Source organism: Peromyscus maniculatus, chromosome 7, assembly GCF_049852395.1.
Source record: "Peromyscus maniculatus bairdii isolate BWxNUB_F1_BW_parent chromosome 7, HU_Pman_BW_mat_3.1, whole genome shotgun sequence".
Lineage (NCBI taxonomy): Eukaryota > Metazoa > Chordata > Mammalia > Rodentia > Cricetidae > Peromyscus > Peromyscus maniculatus.
The window spans coordinates 16,196,428-16,220,646 of NC_134858.1; the positions used below are offsets into that span (position 1 = coordinate 16,196,428).

The window sequence follows — 24,219 nt, forward strand, 5'->3', positions numbered from 1 at the left end:
CAGTGCCAAGGATGAGCTACTTTATGAGTTGTTGGCCAGTGAATCATTTGAATCCCCACAAGCCATTAAGATCTATGGCTGGTGGCTGTGTGCCAAAATTAGATAATTTCCTACTGCTGAAGACAACACATGCTCTGACTGCAGAACATGGAGAAATCAGGCTGCAATGGAGCTGGGATACCTTTTCCCAGTGTCTGGCTTTCATAGTATCAGCGATAGGGTAGGCTGCTGGAGAACTTTCACAACAGTCCTACTTATATGAACTCTGAGTATTTTACTACTAACACGTCAGGGGATGTGTGCACGTGGGAATAAACAGTGGAGTGACTATTGGGAGCATTATCAACTGCTTCACAATTGGATTTAAGGCTACTGCACATCGATGAGGGAAGCTTCACTTTTGCAGAGGGCAATGGCTACTATGGGGACTCCTAACCAGTCAAGCTGCTGACAGTGACTCTTAGAGTGGCCTAGTGGACCAATGCTCAGCTGTAAATAGATGAAAATAATCCAGAATCTATACATCACCCCCATTCAAAGTTCAGACAACATTGTATAAGAGCAGATGCAAAGAACGTAAGAGCTAGATGAAAGGTTGTGCAGCCATTTTCTCCAACTAGAAACATTCTCTTCCTTTTAGAGGGAGGAGAGATACATAAAACTCAAGAAGCTAGTGAAACAAGATTCAGGAAGTTCAGAAAGCTACAAGATTCCCAAGGACACTTTACAAGGATTATAATAACAATAAACTACTACTATGTAGAGACTCTCCAATGGATATTGCCTGAAGAATGAGCAGGGAGGTTCAAGAAGGCAGCTTTCATGAATCATCACCGATTCCAGGGTGGGCTCCACAGTGGCACAACTGCCTTTGAATCACCCATGCTCCTGAAAGTAACCCTGTCTAAGTCACTATTCCATGCTATGAAGAGACATCATAACCAAGACAAGTCTTATAAAAGCATTTAATTGGGGACTGGCTTACATTTTCAGAGGTCAGTCCATTATCATCATGGCAGGCAGTATGGCAGTATGATGACAGACATGGTATTGGAGAAGTAGCTGAGAATTTTATATCTTGATCCATAGGCAGAGTGCCAGAGTGGGTCTGGCACAGGCTTTTGAAATCTCAAAGCCTACCCCAACACATCCTCCAACAAGGTCACACCTTCAAATCCTTCTCAAATGATGCCACTCGCTGGTGACTAGCATTCAAATATATGCAACTATGGGGCCATTCTTATTCAAACCACCAGAAACCCCTAACCCTTGTTCCTGTAAGTAACCCCCAAAAGTTCAGTGGCTCATCAAGCTCTATTTGGATGGAATAATTTCTTTGATCTGTTATCAGTGCCCTACCTGGGGTTAATAGCTGTTTATTTCAATTGCCCCCAAAAACTAACACAACACAAATGATTAGTACACATACATTGAGGTATTCAAAACATTAAAAGTACGCCTATAGAGACACCTAAAATCCATGGCTGTGTGAGCACACAGGATTTGAGAATATATGGAAGCATTTGCCATAATCCATACACGTAATTTATCTTCTGTGTGAATCACATTTAGCAAAGGTAGTGAAATACATTTTTTTAGTTCTAGTATTTCTTTTCTTAAAGTTATTCTCTACTGTGAGATCACAGGTGAACATTAAATTACTTACCAGGCACATAACTGCTACACATATCACATATCAATAGTGCTTTGCTCTATTGCAGTTGTTCACATACTTAGCAAAGCCTGAGATAATAATCAAGTTTCCATGCTACACTGTATGGTCTCCTACTTGACAGACTGTACGTAGACTCCAGTTACTTTTCCAAGTTCACTACATTCATGGGTCTTCTTGAGTGTGAGGCCCCGTGTACCCGTGTATTTTAGGATTCATTTTTAATTATGTGTATGTCTGTGTATGAGGCACATGCAAATGCAAGTACCCACAGAGGCCAGAGCCATAAGATCTCCCTAGAGCTGGAGTTACAGATGGTTATGAGTGGCCCGACGTGGGTGATGGGAACCAAACTCAAGAAAAGCAGTACATCTGTTAAGCCATTTCTAGGACAACTGACTACCTGTGCTGAGCTTAATAATGTACATACACAAATGTGCACACTTCTTAGTGCACTTTCCTCATTCTTTACATGAGTTTCACTCTGTGATTATTTATGTTCCATATGATCAGAAGAATAAATGATGCCTTTTTCATATTCTTTCCATTTAGAGTGTATATCCACTGAAGTATGAACAGTAGAATCTTTCTCAATTCCTAATAATCATGGGGTTTCTCTACAGCATGTGTTCTTAAGTGTTTACTAATGGCTAAGTGCTCAGTAAAGGCTTTCCCACAGTTCTTATATACATAGTACAGGTCACATTCAAAGGGTTTCTCTCCTGTGTGACTTCGTAGATGTTAGATGTGAGGAAAGAAGTGAAGGCATTCTGACATTCTCTGAATTCATATGGCTTTTCTCCAATGTGAGTTAGTGCAAGTGTAGTAAAGCCAGTGTGGCCCCCAAAGGTTTTTCCACACTCTTTACACTGATATAATTTTAGTGCAGAGTTAATTCAGAAGTGCATCTTAAGGCATGCAAATTTCTAAAAATTTTTGTACATATCTGATATTCAAAAGGCTTCTCACCAGTAAGAGTTTTCATATGTTAAGTGAGTTAAGAAAAGCTGGTGAATGCTCTCCCACATTGCTAACACAGATAGGGTTTCTCTCCAGTGTATGTTCTTATGTGTCTGTTAAGGCATGAACACTCAATGAAGGCTTTCCCACAATCCTTACATACATAGGGTTTCTCTCCAATGTGAGTTTTCATGTGTCTACAAAGGTAGGAAGAACGTGTAAATGCTTTACCACACACTGTACACTCAAATGGCTTCTCTCCAGTGTGAGTTCTCAAATGTGCAGTAAGATATGAGGAAGATGCAAAGGCCTTTCCACATTGATAGCATTCAAAGGGCTTCTCTCCTGTGTGACTTCTTATGTGTTCAATGAGGCCTGCGGAGGTACTGAAGGCTTTCCCACACTCCTTACACTCATATGGCTTCTCCCCAGTATGAGTCAATACATGTGTAGTAAAGCTAGTCCGTCCACTGAAGGCTTTCCCACAGTCCTTACATTGAAATGGTTTTATTCCAGTGTGAATTTGGAAGTGCTTCTTAAGGCATGAGGAATTCCTAAATGATTTTGTACACACCTGACATTCAAAGGGTTTCTCATCAGTGTGAATTTTCATATGTTCAGTTAGTTGATAAAAGCTAGTAAATGCCTTCTCACATTCCTTACAATCATAAGGCTTCTCCCCAGTATGTGTTAGGGCATGTTTATTAAGGCACGAGCGCACAGCAAAGGTTTTTCCACACTCCTTACAGTTATAGGGTTTCTCTCCAGTGTGAGTTCGCATGTGAATTCGAAGGTAGGAGGAACGTGTAAACGCTTTCTCACATACTGTACACTCAAAGGGCTTCTCTCCAGTATGAGTTCTCAAATGCGCAGTAAGATAGGATGAAGAAGCAAAAGACTTTCCACATTGGTTACATTTAAAAGGTTTCTCTCCTGTGTGACTTCTCACATGTTCAGTAAGTCCTGAGCACTTCCCAAACACTTTCCCACACTCTGTGCACTTATAAGACTTCTGCCTTTTATGACTTCCTACATGTGTAGTAAGGCCTGAGTGTGCTGTAGAGGCTTTTCCACATTCCTTATCTTCATAGCATTTCTCTAAAACAGAACAATTTGTGGACTGAGTAAAAGCTTTCTTACTTTGCTCCCATTCACAGAGATTTTCTTTACTGTGGGCTTTGCTGTGTGCCTTAAGTTGCAACTGATTATCAACAAAGGATTTGCCAAAATCACTGGATTCAAAGGAATTGTCCTGAATGCATGTCCTCTGGTAAGCAATGCTTGGTGTCTGAGCAAAGGCTTCTTCACACTGAATAAACACAGAAAGTTTCTCTTCAGTAGAGGTTTTCTTAACTGAAGGAAGGAAGTCTTTTCTATGCCAATTATATTCAGAAATCTTTTCTGTATTGCAAATATTCATATATGTCTGAAGGCATGGGCGTTCACTAAAGAATTTTCCAACCTTCTTAGAGTCACAGAGCTTCCCTCCATTGTGGCTTCCTGCCTGTTGAAAAAGAGATGAATGAGTACTAAAAATTTTTTCAGACTTATGTAGGACATTGTTGGGGTAACCCTAAAGCACAAAGCTTCATGCTAGGAAACAGGTCCCTGTGGGCAAAGGCTACTTCTCTCAACATATTTTGTTCATACATAGAAATATCACAGAATTCCAAATGTTCTCTGATTTTGAAAACAAAGAAATACCTTTGTTAATCTTGCCAGTTGTGTCTCATTTGATATATCTGACCAAAAACTGTCCAGCTGAAGTTTCTCAAGTTCCATTTTCCTTTCTGAAATAAAACATTAAAAAAAATACACATACAAACATTTATACAACAAAATGGGATGTTAAGTATTCTGATATTAAACATGCTAAATTAATAAAGATAGAATTAAACAGATTGATTATATAATCAAATTCAATTATATAATGCTATAATTTGACAGTCATAAGGATCTAGGGTCAAAATAAAATTAACAATTTTTTTCTTTTCACATTTATTTACTTAATGTGTGTGTGCACATGTGTGCATGCATACATGCATACATGGCATGGTACAAGGTTGGAAGTTAGAAAAAATTACTAAAGATACAGTTAAGAGATGATGAAAATATCTCAAAACCTGCAGTCCAAGGACTTCAGTGTTCAGATTTAAGTTGGCCTTTTGGTTTTTACATTTATTTGTTTATTTTGTATGCATTTGTGTGTGTGCATGTGTACACATGAATATAGGCTTGCACTATGTGGGCTCAGGGAATCAAACTCAGGTAATCAGGTTTGGTAGCAAGTTTCCTTATCTGCTGAGGCATCTCATCAACTTTCTTTTAAAGTTTTTTCATTAGTGGCATTGAGAATGGATTTGCTCAAAATAAAATGTATCATATATGAAAAAAAAATTTCCTGTGGCTAGAGAGAAGGCTTAGCAGTTAAGAGCACAAAACCTAGGTTCAATTCCCAGCACGTACATGGCCACTCAAAACTGTCTGTAACTCCAGTCCCAGGGCTCCACAGGCACTGCACACATGGTGCACAGATATATATGTAAGCAAAACATTCACGCAAATAAAATAAAAATTTTAAAAAAAAATTCTGAAAAAGCTTCCTCATACTTCAAAACAATGCTGAACTTGTCGATAAGAAATCATTTTATCCCATGCTCAACCTGGAGACTGCCTTGCTCCACTATAGTCAACAAATTTACTTCCTCCAACCAAGAGATCAGGCTGGGTCTGACAAGCTGAACTCCTATAAATGGGAAATGATACATCAATGACAGAGGCTGACAAAAGAGATAGCAAAGCCTCCCGTGAAAGAGAAATTATATTTCTAATGAAACATGAGAATTATTATCTTTTTTGAGATAGGGTCTCAGGTGACCCAGACAGGCCTTGAACTCACTATGTAGCCAAGGACAACCTTGAATATGATCCATGCCTCTATTTCCCAAGTACTGAAATTATAGACATGCAACACCATGTTTAGTTTTATGCAGTACTGGGAACTGAACTTTTTGTGTATGTTGGACAATTACTCTACAAATACTGCTACATCCCCAGCCCCTAGAACTGTTTTTATAAAGATTTATTGTTACTTTATGTATGTTAATATTTGCCTACATGTATGTATGTATACCATATGTATACAGATGCCCAAGGAGCCAGAAGAGGGTGTCAGATCTTCTGAGATTAGAGTTACAGATAGTTATGAGCTGCCATGTGGATGCCAGGAACTGAACTTGGGTCCTCTACAAAATAGCAAGTGCTCTTAATCACCTAGCCATCTCTCCAGCTCCTAGAATTAGTTTTAAATAATTCAAAATGCAAATATTCATTATTTGGGCTATATTTGACTCCTGATATCACATTCAGCCCTAAATATATAGTAAAGCCAGGCAGTTATGGCAAACGCCTTTAATCCCAGCACTCAGGCTGTTCAAGGACAGTCTAGTCTACAGAGCCCCAGGACATCTGGGACTACACAGAGAAACCCTGTCTTGGAGAAAAAAAAAAATAGATATAAACATTACCAAGATTTTTCTTCAAATTGGATGTAACAGAAATGGACAAAGATCTTTAATCTCATGGGAAATGACTATACCAATAGTTGTTTAGTTTTTTGTTTGTTTTGATTGTGTTGAGACATTGTCTTGCTATACAGCCCCAGCTGGCCTTGTACTTGTTATATAGGTCAGATGGCCTTGAGTTTGTAGCAGTCCTCCTGCCTCAACCTCCTGCATGCTGGGATTATAAGTGTGCCCCATCATGCTCAGCAAGTTGTTACCATTAAGAGTGAAACATTCACATGGGAAAATAGTGAAAACAGGTGATAGGAAGACAAATGAAGACTTTTCTGATGTAGTATATCAAAGATAGAGTATAAAGTTGTACATTTCTGGCCGGGCGGTGGTGGCGCACACCTTTAATCCCAGCACTCGGGAGGCAGAGGCAGGCGGATCTCTGTGAGTTCGAGGCCAGCCTGGGTGGGCTACCAAGCGAGTTCTAGGAAAGGCGCAAAGCTACATAGAGAAACCCTGTCTTGAAAAAAAAAAAAAAAAAAAAAAAAAGTTGTACATTTCTAAGGAAATGAGAGTGATGCTACTAACTCTAAAACCACATTTGTTGACAACTGCCAATAATAGATTAAAATGTGCTAGAGTAATGACAATGTCTCTATTGTTTCCCATTATATTCACAGTTACATCATCAATCTTGAAAAAAACGTACTTTTCTTCCTTAAAAGGATATAGGGGATAATGACGGTCTCACCTACTGTGGCCACGTTCTGGTAGTTCTCCAGCATCACATCTCTGTAGAGGTTTCTCTGAAATCCATCTAGTAAGTTCCACTCTTCTTTGGTAAAGTACACAGCCACATCCTCAAAGGTCACTGAGTCCTAAACCATCACATGCATGCCAATTTGAGCAAAGAGACATCACTTATGTTCACTGGAGAATGCAAAAGTTACCCACATGCCTGTAAAGGAGTCTGTCTCCATCTTCCATGCCAGAGTCAATGATACCAAGACATCTCTATCCACACTCATTCTGAGGACCTCATGTAATCAATCATCTAACTTTTGGAACCACTTACTCATAAAGTTACACTTCTACAACTTACACAAGGAGCTCTTCACAGCCTGCTGATATATACTGTAAATACTCATAAGCACAATACAAAGACTTGATAAATATGGGACAAGAGATGGCTTCTCAGTTAAGAATACTTGTTGCTCTTACAGAGGACCTAGATTTGGTTCCTAAAATACACACTGTGGTTCACAACTATTTGTTTTTTTTTTTCAGATTGTTTCGTTTTTTTAATTAAAAAAATAACATGGACTGTTTATAAAGTCATTCTTATGAGGAGGTTCACAACTATTTGTAACTCAAGAGGATTCACCTTTCTCTTCTGACTTCCATGGACAGCAGGCATATACATGGCACACATGCATATATACAGGCAAAAAACTCATCCACATAAAATTAAAATCTATAAAGAAAATTTGTTAATGATGTATGAATGCATTCTTGAAGAAAGATATCTGCATCTTCCTTATCATCTGCTATAACACTAAGAAAAATAAATTAGGCTACCAGTACCAGGAAAGTTAAGACTAGCATGGTTACTAAAACACTAAGGTAATCTCTTTAAGAGTAATCTCTCACCAATGTGAGACACACTTTCCCAGGAAAATCCAACTAGGAACTTAGATTTGAGATGTTCTTTGTTGTCACTGTTGTTCTGATGAGCTCTGGGGACAGTTTCACTTACAAGGAAATGTGTTCTCTGCTGATCTAATTATCACACCTTTTGGAAAGATACTAATAAAATCTATTTTACTTTTAGATAACCTCTATATTTTTCATTATTACAGTACCTCTTCAGAAACATCACTCCATCCTGTATGAATTTCATTTCCCAAGTAACTTTCCATGTCTCAATTTTCTACATTGGAATTCTTTAGTCTTCTGTGAATGTACAAAATAAAAACTATCCTAGTGGCTCATGCCGTTAATCCCAGTGCTCAGGAGGCAGAGGCAGGCGGATCTCTGAGTTTGAGGCCAGCCTGGTCTACAGAGTGAGTTCCAGGACAGCCAGGGCTACACAGAGAAATCCTGTCTTGAAAATATATATTCTAGTAGTTCACATCTTTACAGCACTTGGGAGGGAGAGACAGAGATCTGCAAATTCAAAGCCAATCTTAGCTACATAGCAAGTTCCAGACTAGCTAGGGTTACATACGGAAACCCTAGAATAAACAGAAGGAAAGAAAATTTAAAAAGAAAGGAACATTAGGAGCTGACAGTGTAACTCAATGACAACACACAGAAAGAGATCCTTTGTTAAACTTACCATTTGTATGTCTCAGGAAATACGTCCTCAGCAAATCCTGTTGATATATTAGATGTTTGGGATTGTTTCTAAAACATTTTCCTGTTCTGAAATTTTACAAACAAAAAACAAATTTCAGTTTCCGGACAGAAAAGGTAAAGAAATTAAAAATCAGTGGGAGGTAAAAAATTGTAGTCCTATTTGCAGTTGTTTTCAAAATAAATATAAACACAGTGAGGGCAATGAGATGGCTCAGTAGGTAGAGATGCTTACTGTAAAACCTGAGCCGGAGTCTGGATACCCAAGACCCACATTACAGGAGAGCAGACTTGTGAAAGCTGTCTTCTAACGTACCCTTATACTGTGGCGTGCATGTACACCTCTCCCCGCTGCCCCCCGCCCCCCCACCTCTCTTCACACACACACACACACACACACACACACACACACACACACACACACACTCACTCACTCACACTTCCAACTACACTGAACTTATCAATGACCAATTCTGTCCTCTCATTCTGTTCTTTCTATTTTTTTTTTTTTTAATATATTTAGTCCTGGGAATGGAATTCAGGTCATTTGGATATCCTTACCCACTTATCCATCCCACTAGCCCTCCAATTGTTTTATTCCCAAAATATCAGACTGAATTAAACTTTGAAGTCTGATAGAGAAAATGTAAGTCTTATAACACCATGCTCTGGCGTTAGACTCCTTGGTGATTTTTAAAACAGCAGCGAGCCAGGCACAGTGGCTCACACTTGTGATCCAAGCACATTGGAGGCAGAAGCAAAAGGACTGCACCTGATGCCCGACTGGTCAATAGAGCAAGCTCCAGGGCCACATAAGAGATGCTGTCTCGCCAGGTGGTGGTGGCGCACGCCTTTAATCCCAGCACTCGGGAGGCGGAGCCAGGCGGATCTCTGTGAGTTCGAGGCCAGCCTGGGTTACCAAGTGAGTCCCAGGAAAGGCGCAAAGCTACACAGAGAAACCCTGTCTCAAAAAACCAAAAAAAAAAATAATAATAAATAAAAAAATAAAAGAGAGAGAGAGAGAGAGAGAGAGAGAGAGAGAGAGAGAGAGAGAGAGAGAGAGGCTGTCTTAATTAAAAAACAAACAAACAAACAAACCAGGAGCCCTGGCACCTGTAATGTATGCTGTAATCTTAGGTGTACAAAAAGCTGAGGTAAGATTACTTGACCTCTGGAGCTCAGGGTTACACCAGACACTGTCTCAAGGAAAAAGCATAGGTGCAGAAAGAAGGAGGAAAATATAATTTCACTTTTATTTAATTTTGAATCAATTAGCTACATAGCATGGGTTTACTCAATCTCTGACTCAAATGATATCAGGTGCTTTCATTAAATTTAAATATTGTGTTACCTGTATCTTTTTTTAAAGATTTTTTTTTTTTTTTATGTGTATTGGTGTTTTTCCTGAATACATGTCTGTGTGAGGGTGCCAGATCCCCTGGAACTGGAGTTACATACAGCTGTGAGCTGCCATGTGGCTGCTGGGAATTGAACCTGGGTCCTCTGGAAGAGAGGTCAGTGCTCTTAACCCCTGGGCCATCTCTTCAGCCCATGTCACCTGTATCTTAAATAAATACAAGAAAGATATGCCTCACTCAAACTGCACCATTGTTTATACAGAGTCCATTTTCCTAACATGTTCCATATAAGGCACAAAACTATTATTATAAAAAAATAAAAGTTAATTAATGGGCTTGGGAGGCTCGGCTGGTAAAGTGCTCGCTATACAAAGATTGTGGTGGCTTGAATGGAAATGGCCCCTGTAGGCTGACGGGGAGTGGCACTGTTAGGAGGTGTGGCCTTGCTAAGCAGGGGAAATGTGCAACTAGGGGAGGGCTTTGAGTTTTCAGAAGCTCAGGCCAGGCGCAGTGGTGCTCCCTTCCTGCTGCCTCCTGACCTGGACTTAGAACACTCAGCTGCCCCTCCAGCACCATGTCTGCCTGCATGCATTCATGTGACCCACCATGACCATAGTGAACTAAACCTCTGAAGTGTCAGTCAGCCCCAATCAAATGCTTTCCTTCTAAGAGTTGCTGTGGCCATGGTGTCTCTTTACTGCAATAAAACACTAACTAGGACAGTGGATATGGCAGCTGACCTGTAATCCCAATGGGTAGAAGCAACAGAGACAGAGAGTCCTCCAGAGCAAGCTGGTTAACTATACTAGCAGAAAAGGCAAGCTCCAGGTTCAGCAAGAGACCTTGCCTCAATATATAAGGTGGAGAGCAATTGAAGAAGATGCCCAACATCAACCTTGGGTCTCCACACACATGCACACACTTGCAACCATACACACATGTATCCCCTTACATACAAATAGGTACACGTGCACATACATCACACATACACATACAATTATTAACTAAAGTAAGATTTTTGAGGCCATGTCTAGCTGTGTACACTTTTAATCCCAGCACTCTAGAGGCAGAAGCAAGCAGATCTCTGAGTTTGAGGCCAGCATGATCTACACAGAAAGTTACTGACTAGTCAGGGATAAATAGTGAGACCCTGGAAGGAGTAGGGAGACCAGTCATGATGACAAGCACCTGTAACCCTAGCTAAGAACTGCCCTAGGATCACGAGGAAGAAAATAGGGAGGAAGGAACAAAGGATAGGAATGACAGTTGCTATAGAGCTTGCAGAGGACCAGCTGATGAAGTCTTTGTGCTTTGTGATGATTTGAATAGGTATGGCCCCCATAGACTCATGTGTTTGAATGCTTGGTCCAATGGGCAGTGGCACTATTAGGAGGTGTGGCTTTGTTGGAGGAAATGTGTCACTGTGGAGGTGAGTTTTGAGGTCTTATATGCTCAAACTATGCTCAGTGTGGTATAGTTTCCTTCTGCTGCCTGTGGGTCAAGAACTCTCAGCTCCTTCTCCAGCACATCTGCCTGCAAGCCACCATGTCGCACCATGATGATAATGAACTGTAAGCCAGCCCCAATTTTTAATGTTTTCCTTTATAGGAGTTTCTGTGGCCATGGGGGTCTCTTCACAGTAATAGAAACCCTAACTAAGATATGCTTGTATGAAGAGTTCCATCATCTGACCTCTCGGGAGCTACTAGAGTTCTTGAGTGGATTAGTAACAAAAGACTTTGTTACTTGGGGGGAAAATGAGATTTTTCCCATTTAATACTACCTCTCAGACTCTCTGTAAAGGAAAACCAGGGCTTATTCCCAGAAAGGAATCCCATGGAAGATTTCCAGATTGACCTATAAAGCAAATGCCAGACACTAGGTTACTTATAGGTATGGCAAGCTGCAGAGGACAGTGCAGCTGAGAACCCTCCCCTGGCTCAGAGCAGCAGGTCCTTGTCCTGGGAGAACTGGTTTCAGGCTCCGTTGATTCAGTGGAAGGAATTCAGGGAAGTGTGGCAGGCTCTCTGCGAAGTGACTTCAACTGCAGCCCTGTCAGCACTCCTGAGACTCGGCTGTTGTATCTGCTACAAGTGCTTCAGATTCTGAGTTAAAAAGTCTGGATGAGCTGGACAGTGATGGCGCACACCTTTAATCCCAGCACCTAGGAGGCAGAGGCAGGCAGATCTCTGAGCTTGAGGCCAGCCTGGTCTAGAGAGTGAGTTCTAGAATATCCAGGCCAACACAGAGAAACTCTGCCTCAAAAAACCAAACCAGCTGGGCAGTGGTGGCGCACGCCTTTAATCCTAGCACTCAGGAGGCAGAGCCAGGCAGATCTCTGTGAGTTCAAGGACAGCCTGGGCTACCAAGTGAGTTCCAGGAAAGGCGCAAAGCTACACAGAAAAACTCTATCTCGAAAAAACAAAAAACAAAACAAAACAAAACAAAAACCAAACAAAACAAAATTTCTGGATGAAATGCCCAAAGATTGCTGTGGCTCTGGCAGCGCAGATGTCTCTCTGTTCTGTGGTACATGGGAACTGCCTGGAGGGAATATTCAGACATTTAAGCACACTTAATTATATACATCTGCTTACCATTCTGACCAATACCTATCCTTTAAAACTGAAGAAGCACACAGACCTTCATCTCCATACAGTGTGGAAATGAAATAATGAGTTCTCTTTTGGAGAAAGTAAATACAAAACATAAGATGAAATTTTTACTTTTAAGTAGTTTATGTAGCAAATAACTTGCTCCACACTGTGACATCAGGCTGGAGAGATGGCTCAGTGGTTGAGAGCACTGGCTGCTCTCCCAGATGGACTTGGGTTCAATCCCCAGCACCCACATGGCGGCTCACACTTGTCTGTAAATCCAGTTCCAGGAGACCCAATGCCCTTACACAAACATACGTGTAGGTCAAACATCAATGCATGTAAAAAAATTTTTTAAATTAAAAAAATACTGTGACATCAAGAGAAGTATCAAATAATGTAGAATGCAGTGGAAAAACCAGTATGCTAACCAAGCCGCCTGAGACAAAAACTAAAACTTAACTGGGCACAGTTACACAAGCCTGTATGTCATTCCAGCACTGGGAAACAGAAGCAGGAGGATCAAGAGTTTGAGGCCAGCCTGGCTATACAGCAAGACCCTGTCTCCAAAAATGAAAGAGTGGAGCCGGGCATCAAGATGGCTCAGCAGGTAAAGGTACTTGCTGCCAAGTCTGACAGTCTAAATTAAATCTCTAGAACCCGAGAGAGAGAGAGAGAGAGAGAGAGAGAGAGAGAGAGAGAGAGAGAGAGAGAGAGAGAGAGAGAAACACTGATTGAGTCCTGCATATAGTCCTCTTACCTCCACATATGCACCATGGCACATGCACATACATACAATAATAAATAAGTGATATTTAAAAAAAAACTAAAAGTTTATTCTCCTTGAAGTTATGTTTTTGTTCCATTTTATATGAAGAGGTGGCCTTTCATGTTTTCCCATTTTCACTGTAAGTTAGCAACATCTGCAGCATAATCTTTAATTCCAGGTTGCCACATTGCTTGAGGTCAACAGAATATACTTTGGGAGAAACATGACTGATTCATGAACTCGGTGCTTGTTACTTTTCACTGATGGTGTAACCAACACCAGCAGTGTGCTCATTCTCTTCCATTTCCTCTATTCTCCACCAAACAACAAAAGAACCACAGTTTCAGAACGACTGCAATGACTCATTACCTCCCATTGGCAACATTCATAAGATAAATCATAAAGACATTAAAGTGATCTGGCAGTTCAAAAATATAGGAAAAGGAAAGAACAGGTAGGAAGGAAGAAGAAAAGAAGGAGGGAAAGAGGGAGGAAGGTCAGTTCTTCGTTATAGGAACATTAGTCAGCTTTGTTAATGCCTCTTGGAATCTTTGAACCATGTGATGAGGCCAATAGCATGTCTAGGAATTCTAATACAAGAAACTGTCAGTACTGACCTGCTACTCACCATCTAAACAACAAATGAATGGCAAATTATGGAGGCTCTCGTGGAAACAGAAGATATCAGACCCTGAGCCTATTACCTTCCATAAGGAAAAAACATCTAAACTTGACAAGAAATTGAGAGACAAACTTGGATCCTCTGATATATTACACCTCAAGTTAGGCAGGGGCTTATGTGCCCTGTCACTTGACATTGTCAAGTTGCTGAAGAAGACCACCCCACCCTAGAACATTTAACTACCTAGAACACCAGTTGTCCCTTAGGATTAATTGAGTGACTAATGGAAACGCATAGACTATATAAATGGCACTGCCGACCATCATGTAATGGAGCATAACAGGACTCTGTTCTTTCCATTCCTTAGCAAGGATATCCACAACGAAGGACAGGACCCAAAACAATAAAACACTTGACCAAAGGTCAAGCAGTCATCGTACTGCTTAGTGTACTGTCAAGAGAATGACTCAACTTTGGATTTATGAGTTACTGGACAATTACTTTAAAACTCTCCTTCAAGCCCTGTGAGATGGCATATGTCTATAATCTCAGCACTTGAGAGACAGGGGTAAGCAAATCACTATGAGTTTGAAGTCAAGCTGATCTATATAGCAAGTTCCAGGCCAGCCAGGGCTATATAGTGAGACTCTGTCTTGAAACAATAAAATTAAACAAAACAAACATATACTCTTCAGGGGGTGGGGAGAGAGATTCAATGGTTAAAAGCACTCACTGCTAGTTGGAGGCCAGCAGGCAGGACTCCTGCACACAGGCCTGAATACCAGCAACCAACACCGGACCCTGTAATCTACAAGACCCACTCCATTCCCAACCCCACCCATTCCCCAAAACCTCAGCTGCTCCCTGAGACACAGACTCTGCCAGATCCGATTGGACCAAGAGCTGAGTGACTACTGTCACAGCCGGTCACCCCAGCCTCTAGGCCCTAGGCCCAGGAGAACAACCCAAGCTCCATTACCCCTACCCATTGCAGTCTCAGTAGCAGGCCAGCAGGCAAGGCTCCTGTGGGTAAGCCTGACCACCACCACCCCGCATTGGACCCTGGAATCTACAAGCCCCAATCTGTTCCCCAAACCCACCCTCCCCTAGAGATCCCAGCAGCTCCCTGAGATACAAACACTGCCAATGCCATATGGAACAAAAGCGACTCCCTAAGACACAGACACCATTTGCACAGATTGGAGGAAGAGACAGGTAGATGTCAGTGCATGAATACATTCAATAACATAAAAAGCAATATGGCACCACCAGAACCTAGCGGTTCTATTACAGCAAGGCCTGAACATCTCAACTTAGAAGAAGCAGAAGAAAACGACCCTAAAAATGACTTTATGAAGATGAGAGACTTTTAAAGAGGAAATGAAAAATTCCCTTAAAGAGGAAAAGACAAACAAAAAAATGGTAGAAATCAATAAACCCCTTAAAGAAAGTCAAGAAAATGCAATCAAACAGGTGAAGGAAACAGTTAAAGACCTGAAAATTGAAATAGAGGCAATAATGAAGACACAAACTGAGGGAATGCTGGAATGGGAAAATCTGAGTAAATGAACAGAAACTACAGATTTAAACAATACCTATCCACAAATCCATACCCTACAGAAATCACTAGAAGAAAAAAATCCAACCTAAGGAAGTTGGATGCACCCACAAAACACAGACAATAGATGACATAGCAGTAAATCCCAAAGAAGGGAAATACATACACACTACCACCAAAAAATAACACGAATTAGTAATCACTGGTTATTAATATCCCTTAACATCAATGGACTCAACTCACCTATAAAACGACACAGGCTAATAGAATGGAGATAAAAACAGTATCCATCCTTCTGTTACATACAGGAAACACACCTCAACTTCAAAGACAGACACTATCTCAGAGTAAAGGGTTGGGAAAAGACTTTTCAACAAATGGACTTAAGAAGCAAGCTGGTGTAGCTATCCTAATATCTAACAAAATAGATTCAACCTAAAATTAATCCAAAGAGATGGAGATGGATATTTCATATTCATCACAGGAAAAATCCATCTTAATTCTGAACATCTATGTGCCAAATACAAGGGCACCCACAAATGTAAAAGAAACATTACTAAAGCTTAAATCACACATCAAACCCCACACACTAATAGTGGGAGACTTCAACACCCCACACTCACCAATAAACAGATCTGCCAGACAGAAAGTTAACAGAGACATAAGGAAACTAACAGAGATTATGACTCAAATGGACTTAATAGACATCTACAGAACTTTCCACCCAAACACAAAAGAATATACCTTCTTTTCAGCACCCATGAAACCTTTAAAATTGACCACATACTTGGTCACAGAGCAAATCTCAACAAATACAAAAAAAAATTGGAATAACCTCCTGTATTTTATCAGACCACCATGGCTTAAAGTTAGATTTCAACAACAACAAAATTACAGAATGCCTAAAAGATCATGGAAACTGAATAATGCTTAATTGAATCACCACTGGATCAAGAAAGAAATTAAAGATTTCCTAGCATTCAATGAAAATGAACACACAACATACCCAAACTTATAGGACACTATGAAAGCAGTACTAAGAGGTAAGTTCATAGCTCTAAATGTCCAGAAAAAGAAGAAATCTCACACTAGTGACTTAACAGCACACCTGAAAACTCTAGAACAAAAAGAAGCAAACTCACTCAGGAGGAGTAGATGCCAGAAAATAATTAAATTGAGGGCTGAAATCAATAAAACAGAAACAAAAGAATACAAAGAATCAATTAAAAAAAAAGAGTTGGTTCTTCCAGAAAATTAAAAAGATAGACAAACCTTTATCCAAACTAACAAAAAGACAGAGAGAATATCCAAATTAACAAAATCAGAAACAAAATGGGAGACACAACAATAGACAAGGAAGAAATCCAGAGAATCATCAGGTCATACTTCAAAACCTGTACTCCACAAAATTAGAAAATCTAAAAGAAATGGAGCTGGGCGGTGGTGGTGCATGCCTTTAATCCCAGCACTCGAGAGGCAGAGGCAGGTGGATCTCTGTGAGTTCGAGGCCAGCCTGGTCTACAAAATGAGTTCTAGGAAAGGCTCAAAGCTACACAGAGAAACCCTGTCTCAAAAAACAAAACAAACAACAACAACAAAAAAACTAAAAGAAATGGACAATTTTCTGGATAAGTACCACATACTAAAATTAAATCAAGATCAGATAAACAATTTAAATAGACCTATAACACCTATGAAAATAGAAGCATTCATTAAAAATCTCACAAACGCAAAAAGCCCAGGGCCTGATGGTTTCAGTGCAGAATTCTACCAGAATTTCAAAGAAGTGCTAATACCAATACTCCTCAAACTGTCCGACACAATAGAAATAGAAGGAACATTGCCAAACTTTTTCTATGAGGCTACAGTTACCTTGATACCCAAACCACTAAAAGATAAAAAAGAAAGAGAATTACAAACCAAGCTCCCTCATGAACATTGGTGCAAAAAATACTCAATAAAATACTAGCAAACATAATCCAAGAACACATCAAAAAAATCATCCACCATGATGAAGTAGGCTTCATCCCAGAGATGCAGGGATGGCTCAACATATGAAAATCTGTCAATGTAATACATCATATAAACAACCTGAAAGAAAAAATATATATATATATGATCATCTCATTAGATGCTGAAAAAGCCGTTGACAAAATCCAACACCCCTTCATGATAAAGGCTCTAGAGAGATCAGGAATATAAGAAACATACCTAAACATAATAAAGGCAATTTACAGCAAGCCAACAGTCACCATCAAATTAAACGGAGAGAAACTCAAAGCGATTCCACTAAAATCAGGAACAAGATAAGGCTGTATACTCTCCCCATATCTATTCAAGATATGAAGTTCTAGCTAGAGAAATAAGACAACTAAAGGAGATCAAAGGGATAGAAACTGGAATGTAAAGGAAGAAGTCAAGCTTTCACTATTTGCAGACAATATGATAGTATACATAAGTGACCTCAAAAATTCTACCAGGGAAATCCTACAGCTGATAAACACCTTCAGTAATGTGGTAGGATACAAGATTAACTCAAAAAAAATCAGTAGCTCTTCTATATACAAATGATAAAAGGGCTGAGAAAAAAATCAGAGAAACACCACCCTTTACAATAGCCACAAATGATATAAAATATCTTGGGATAACACTAACTGAACAAGTGAAGGACCTGTATGATAAGAACTTTAAGTCCTTGAAAAAAGAAATTGAAGAAGATATCAGAAAATGGAAAGATCTCCCATGGTCATGGATAGGTATGGTGGTATTTTATTTGTACTGAGAGCAATGAAAGAGATATCTTGATAGAGGGAGATATTACAGGATAAGGGAGTAACCTGGTGCTAGGGAAATTCCCAGGAATCCATAAGGATGACCCCAGCTTAGACTACTAGCAATAGGGCAGAGGGTGCTTCATCTGACCCACCTCATTAATCAGATTGGTGAACACCCTGTCATCACAGAGCTTTCATCCAGTAACTGATGGAAGCAGATGCAGAGATCCACAGCCAAGTACCAGGTTGAGCTCCAGGAGTCCAGTCAAAGAGAGGAAAAGGGATTCTATGAGCAAGGGGGGTCAAGATTTTGATGGGGAAATCTACAGAGACAACTGTATAAAGCTCATAGGGACTCACAAATTTTAGACAGACAGCTGTGGAGCCTGTATGGGACTGGACTAGGCCCTCTACATAAGCAAGACAGTTGTGTAGCTTGGTCTGTTTAAGGGGCCCCTGGCAGTAGGATCAGGATATATCCCTGTGCATGAGCTGGCTTTCTGGAGCCCATTGCCTATGGTCGCTCACCCTTGATGCAGAGGGAAGGGGCTTAGTCCTGCCTCAATTGAATGTACCAGGCTTTGTTGACTCCCCATGGAGGAAGGGATGGGGGATGGGGGGAGGGATGCTGGGCAGAGTGGGAGGAGGGATGAGATGGGGATCTGTGGTTGGTACGTAAAACAAATTAAAAAAAAAAAAAGCACTCAATGCTCTTATAAAGGATCCAGCTTCGGATCTGCAAGTGGGTCACAGATGCCTGTAATATTGGTCCAGGGGTGCCTGGCGGTGGTGGTGCACACCTTTAATCCCAGCACTCGGGAGGCAGAGGCAGGTGGATCTCTGTGAGTTCGAGGCCAGCCTGGTCTACAAAGTAAGTTCCAGGAAAGACACAAAGCTACACAGAGAAACCCTGTCTCGAAAAAACAAACAAACAAACAAAAATATTGGTCTAGGGGCTTTAAGGCTCTCTTCTGGCCTTCTCTAGCGCGCGCGCGCGCACACACACACACACACACACACACACACACACCGTCCCTCTTGGAACTTTTTTGAAAGATAACAAAAATATAAAGGAAACTCCACACATGTCTATTTATACAAAACAAGTCCTTGTCAGAATATTTCTTGTTTCTGTTACTCACAGTGAGCTTAAGGCTCAGCTAAGGATTCTAATTACTTAATTTCCTATCCGTGGAAAATTTACATTCTTGCTCTGTTGTTTTCTCCTGATTTACATCAATTGAATACCTTTTATTGCCTCTGCCAGTTACCTGATTGAAGAATATTTTTTGCTTTTTCCCCCACACACAGAAAATGACTAAAGTATCAAACAGAGTAATCCCTGGTTCATTTGTCTCTCTTCATAAACATAAGCTGCAATTCCTGAAAACTTTTATCGTCTCCTCTCTTTTCCTGTTTATATATTTTTAAGTTTTTTAAAATTTATATTATTTTATGTGTATGACTGTTTTGCCTGACTGTATGTATGTGCACATGTGTGGCCTGGTGCCCCAGGAGTTCAGAGGAGGGTGTCAGATCCCCTAAACTGGAGTTAAGGATAATTGTAACCCACCATGTGGATTCTGGGAACCAAACCCAGGTTCCCTGCAAGAGCAACAAGTGCTCCTAATACCACGCCCCCTCCCGAGCCCCTCCTACTTATATTTTTGTTGTCAGTTTAAACATTCTTTTTCCTTGTGTTCACTACTTAGATCCTAAAGCAGAAAATAATACTGTCTTCTACTTCTATAATCCTAATCAAACTGTAATAATAAATGCATCCTCTTAGTTAGATGGTTTAGTAAGAAACAAAGAAGAAAGTATACTTGGGGTAGGGGGACTGAAGAAATGTCTCAGTGGTTAAAAGCAATGGCTGCTCTTCCAGAGGACCTGAATTGAGCTCCTAGCACCCACATACCGGCTCACAGCCATCTTCAACTCCAGGTCCAGGGAATGCAATGCCCTCTTCTGGACCAAGAGTAGTTCTAGGTTGGGAATGGAGAAATGACTCAATAGTTAAGAGCACTGGAGGTGATGGCTCAGTGATTAAGAGCACTGGCTGCTCTTCCAGGGGACCTAGGTTAGACTCCCAGCACCCACATAGCAACTCACAAACCATCTGTAATTCTAGTTCCAGGGGACAGGATGTCCTTTAACGGTCTCCAAGGGCACGGCACTTACATGGTACACAGACACATTCTAGTCAAAAAATAAACACCCATACATACAAAATAATATTTAAAAAAAAAAAAGAAGAAGGAGGAGGAGGAGGAGGAGGAGGAGGAGGAGGAGGAGGGAGGAGGAGGAGGAGGAGGAGGAGGAGGAGGAGGAGGAGGAGGAGGAGAAGCCGGGCGGTGGTGGCGCACGCCTTTAATACCAGCACTCGGGAGGCAGAGCCAGGCGGATCTCTGTGAGTTCGAGGCCAGCCTGGACTACCAAGTGAGTCCCAGGAAAGGCGCAAAGCTACACAGAGAAACCCTGTCTCGAAAAACCAAAAAAAAAAGAGCATTGGCTGCTCTTGTAGAGGACCCAGTTCAATTCCTAGCACCCACATTGGTGGCTGGTGGCTCACAGCTCTCTGTAACTCGGGTTCCTAAGGATTCAGCTTCCTCTGGCCAGTACTGCGTATCTATGGTACACATACATACATACATGCAGGCAAAACAGACATAAATATAAAATGAAAGTGTCTTCAAAGAAAAAAATAGCTCCAGGTAGAAGTTTGTCTCCATGATTTAAGCAACCAGATACAGGAAATACAAAAAACAGAGGAACCAATTAAATACAACAGGAGGGCTGGGGCTACAGCCTTGAAAGCTTGAGAGCCATAAGGTTCAATTGCCAGGACCACAGAAACAAATAAGCAAAAAAGGAGAACAAACTCAAAGTCGGTGATTCTTCTAAAAGAATGAATGAATGACTCATTTAAAAGACAAAATGACAAGACAAAAGCAGTCGCTCTCAGTTGAGAGAGCAAGACATAAGCAATTACAAGATATGAACCTTGAATGTACAGAAGAGACTTAAGAAATAAGAAACAAGTATACTTTGGGGCCTGGAAAGATAGCTGAGTGGTTAAGAGCACTGGCCACTCTTCTAGAGTGTTAAGTCTCAAACCTTGGGACAAATGGCTGAGGTACCTGTTTAACATATCAAAGTGCACCTGGCTGCCAGGTTCTCCCAGTATCCCTCAGTCCCTACCTGTGACAGGGTATGGCTGGCACACCCTGCCCTCTACCCTGAACTCTCCAGCCCCGGGGCTGAGCTGCCCTTTCCCTGAGGCTCTTCCCTAAATGATCGGGGTATTTGGTTACCCGCACCTTTTGTACCTTTGGCCTGTCTGCTGTACCTGGTTCCCGTCTGTGCCTACCTTCCCCTCCCCCTCTCCGCACACGGCAGCTCAATCTGGTCACGTCCACTCTGGACTCTCCCAGCTGTGCCTGCCTCTGCCTATGCTCTCCCACATATCTATATTAAACGTTCTACTCCACCATACCTAGGAGCAGTCATGTCCTTTCCTTTCCTTCCCTTCCCTTTTTCCTTCCTTTTTTCCTTCCCTCTTCCCTTCCCTTTCCTTTCCTTTCCTTTCCTTTCTTTTTGTCATTCACAGAGGACCTGTGGAGAATTTTAGTTTTACTCAGGCTACTTATTAGTAACATTGTTTGCTGAGACAAGATTTTGTAATGGTGCCCAGGCTAGCCTCAAACTCCTGAACTTCCAACCCCCGCCTTCTCGGTGCTGGGGCGACAAGTGTGCCCAACCACATCCAGCAATAAGGCATTTTTCTTGCTTTAAGAGATACACTGCTGGGGCTGTAGTCTGTTCAGCGGAGTGTGTGCACTGCTCTTGCAGAAGAACCTGGGTTCGATTTGGTTCCCAGCATTCACAACCGCCTCAAGCCGAAAAGACGCTCACCTCAACCACGTGAACACTTCCGACCCTCCAATTGCTGAAGACTTACGATCAAAACCAAATAGGAGCAAATTCTTTTCCTTTCGGAAGAAAACGGGTCGGGTCGCGCTCTCCCGCGCAGTCCGTCCGAGAAAACGCCGGCCGCCGCCTCAGCAGAGGGGCCCGACCCTTGTCACCTAAGCAGCCTGCTGGTCACCACCTCCGGGAAGCAAAGGAACTACAAATCCCAGAGTCCACCCCGGAAAAGACTGAAGGCCACAACCAACAGTGTTTCCGCTTCCGGCCTAGGGCTGCAGGACCATTTTGGGGTCCAGCTCTGGCTCCCGTTCTGTAATTTGTAAGCCGGTCAAAGACATTAGAATTTCCACTCACGAAGGTGCAGTTGGCCCTCGATTAACTGATTGCAGGAAAGAGAGGCAGAAATAGACCCACAAAGTTGAGGACACAGTTACGAGGGTGGACCGGACTGTGGGTGGGGTCATCCACTAGTGGGACTCGAGTGGCAGGTCCCGTGTCAGAGAGCAGAAAGGTTAGAAGAGAGTGTGCTCGCAGGTCGTTTCCACACACAGCTCTTGAGTTGATTAGCTGCAGTGTTAAACCTAAGGATCTATAAAATGAACTAAATCCTGTTTAATCATTCTGCCTTTTACATCATGAATTCTCTGTTATATGGACACTGTCTTAATTCCAACAGTTGAGACCTGGAGTTTTCTGTCCTATCGCGATAGACCCAGTGCACAGGAGTCCAGACCAAGACTGATATGAAAAGACACCGGAGGTCGCTGGAAATATGAGTACTTTCCGGTTTTTGGTTTTTTGTTGTTTTTTTTGTTTGTTTGTTTGTTTTTTTTAAGACAACCCAAGTTTGGTTAGCACATTTGACTCAGTCATTGGCTCCTGCAAATGTTAGCCTATTGATAAATAGACTACACTGGCAGCCAGGGTTCTGTCACAATATACAGGAGCTGTGCTATTGAGATTGCCTCTGTCTAGCTATGCTCCAGAACTCAAACTGTTAGGCTGTCCAAGCAGACCATCTATGTGAAGAAGGCCACTCCAGCTGTGCTCTTCTGAACTCATGGAATTGTCCTTTGACAAAGCTCAGGAGAGTGGATTCCTCTACTGTAGACCTCACGGCAGACTAGAGAAACCAGATTCCTCACACCCCCTCAGGCTCTGGCCTTCACTGACCCAGTGTATCATATTAAATACTCATCAATAGAGACTAGAAAGACAGCTAAACAATATCTCTTACTGCTCTTGCAGAGGACCTTGGTTCCATCCCCAGCACCCATCAGGCAGCTCACAACTGCCTGTAACTCCAGCTCCAGGGTACCTTATGTGCTCTTCTGGCATCCTTGGGAACCTACATATGTGTGATGCACATAAATTCATGGAGGTACACACACGTACATCTAAAAAATAAATCTTTTTAAATGATTAGGAAAAATAATTGTATAATTAGTTCTCAAAATAAAACATAAATGGCCAATAAACACATGAAAAAATGTTCAAAATCCTTGGCTATCAGGGGGGAAAAAAAACTTCACTAAGATTCCCTCTACCCCCTTTCAGAATGGTTTCTCCAAGTAAGCAAAAAACAAGATGTGGTGTGGGGGAAGTGGGCCACAATCCTTATACACTGTTGGTGAGAAGTATGGAGGTTGCCCAAACAACCGAAAGCAGAACTATGATGTGATTCAGTTGTACCATTCCTGGGTATATATACCAAAGGAAGCAAGTCAGCACATAATACAAATGTCTGCACACCCATGTTAACAGTAACACTATCGAAAGTAGCCAAGTTTTAAAAATCAGCTTAGGTGTTCATTAATAAACAGACTGAGATGGCTCAGCAGCTAAGATTGCTTTTCCGCGGGCCCAGAGTGGTTCCCAGCACCACTGTTGGGTGGCTCAGAACCTATAACTACAGCTCAAGGAATTCTAATACCTTCTTCTAGCCCCCTTGGGCACCCAAACACAGGGGGAACACATATGTACAATGATAAAATGGGGGGAGGACACTTGATACACAGAATGGAGCTTTATTTAGTCATAAAGAAAAAATAATTAGGTAATTTGGAGGGAAAGTGATGGAACTAAAATGCATACTAAACAAAATAAGCC

General features: G+C 41.4%; 1 protein-coding gene and 1 long non-coding RNA gene across 3 annotated transcripts; one reads left to right on the forward strand and one right to left on the reverse strand.

The window, feature by feature from the left end:
* Nucleotides 1-951: 951 nt before the first annotated feature.
* LOC102916743 (uncharacterized) lies at nt 952-22,232 on the reverse strand. 2 transcript variants are annotated; one of them, XM_076575741.1, is made up of 5 exons: nt 22,096-22,232; nt 8,486-8,571; nt 6,903-7,025; nt 4,337-4,422; nt 952-4,136 (listed from the first exon to the last, which is right to left on the reverse strand). In XM_076575741.1, the coding sequence occupies exons 4-5, from the start codon at nt 4,412-4,414 to the stop codon at nt 2,703-2,705; spliced, it is 1,512 nt and encodes a 503-aa protein (XP_076431856.1). In that variant the 5' UTR covers nt 4,415-4,422; nt 6,903-7,025; nt 8,486-8,571; nt 22,096-22,232; the 3' UTR covers nt 952-2,702. The 2 variants fall into 2 exon arrangements, with proteins under 2 accessions (XP_076431856.1, XP_076431855.1); XM_076575740.1 differs by having other exon boundaries at nt 6,899-7,025.
* Nucleotides 22,233-22,288: 56 nt separating this feature from the next.
* LOC143274189 (uncharacterized) lies at nt 22,289-22,870 on the forward strand. The gene is made up of 2 exons (XR_013052631.1): nt 22,289-22,429; nt 22,787-22,870. It is a non-coding gene; the product is annotated as an uncharacterized LOC143274189 (long non-coding RNA).
* Nucleotides 22,871-24,219: the final 1,349 nt, after the last annotated feature.

Coding starts and splice junctions, on each gene's coding strand:
- LOC102916743 (XM_076575740.1), bottom strand. Junction 4,423..6,898: donor CCAGAACGTGGCCACAGTAG/GTGAGACCGTCA, acceptor GTTTTATTTCAG/AAAGGAAAATGGAACTTGAG. Junction 4,137..4,336: donor AACTGGCAAGATTAACAAAG/GTATTTCTTTGT, acceptor CTTTTTCAACAG/GCAGGAAGCCACAATGGAGG.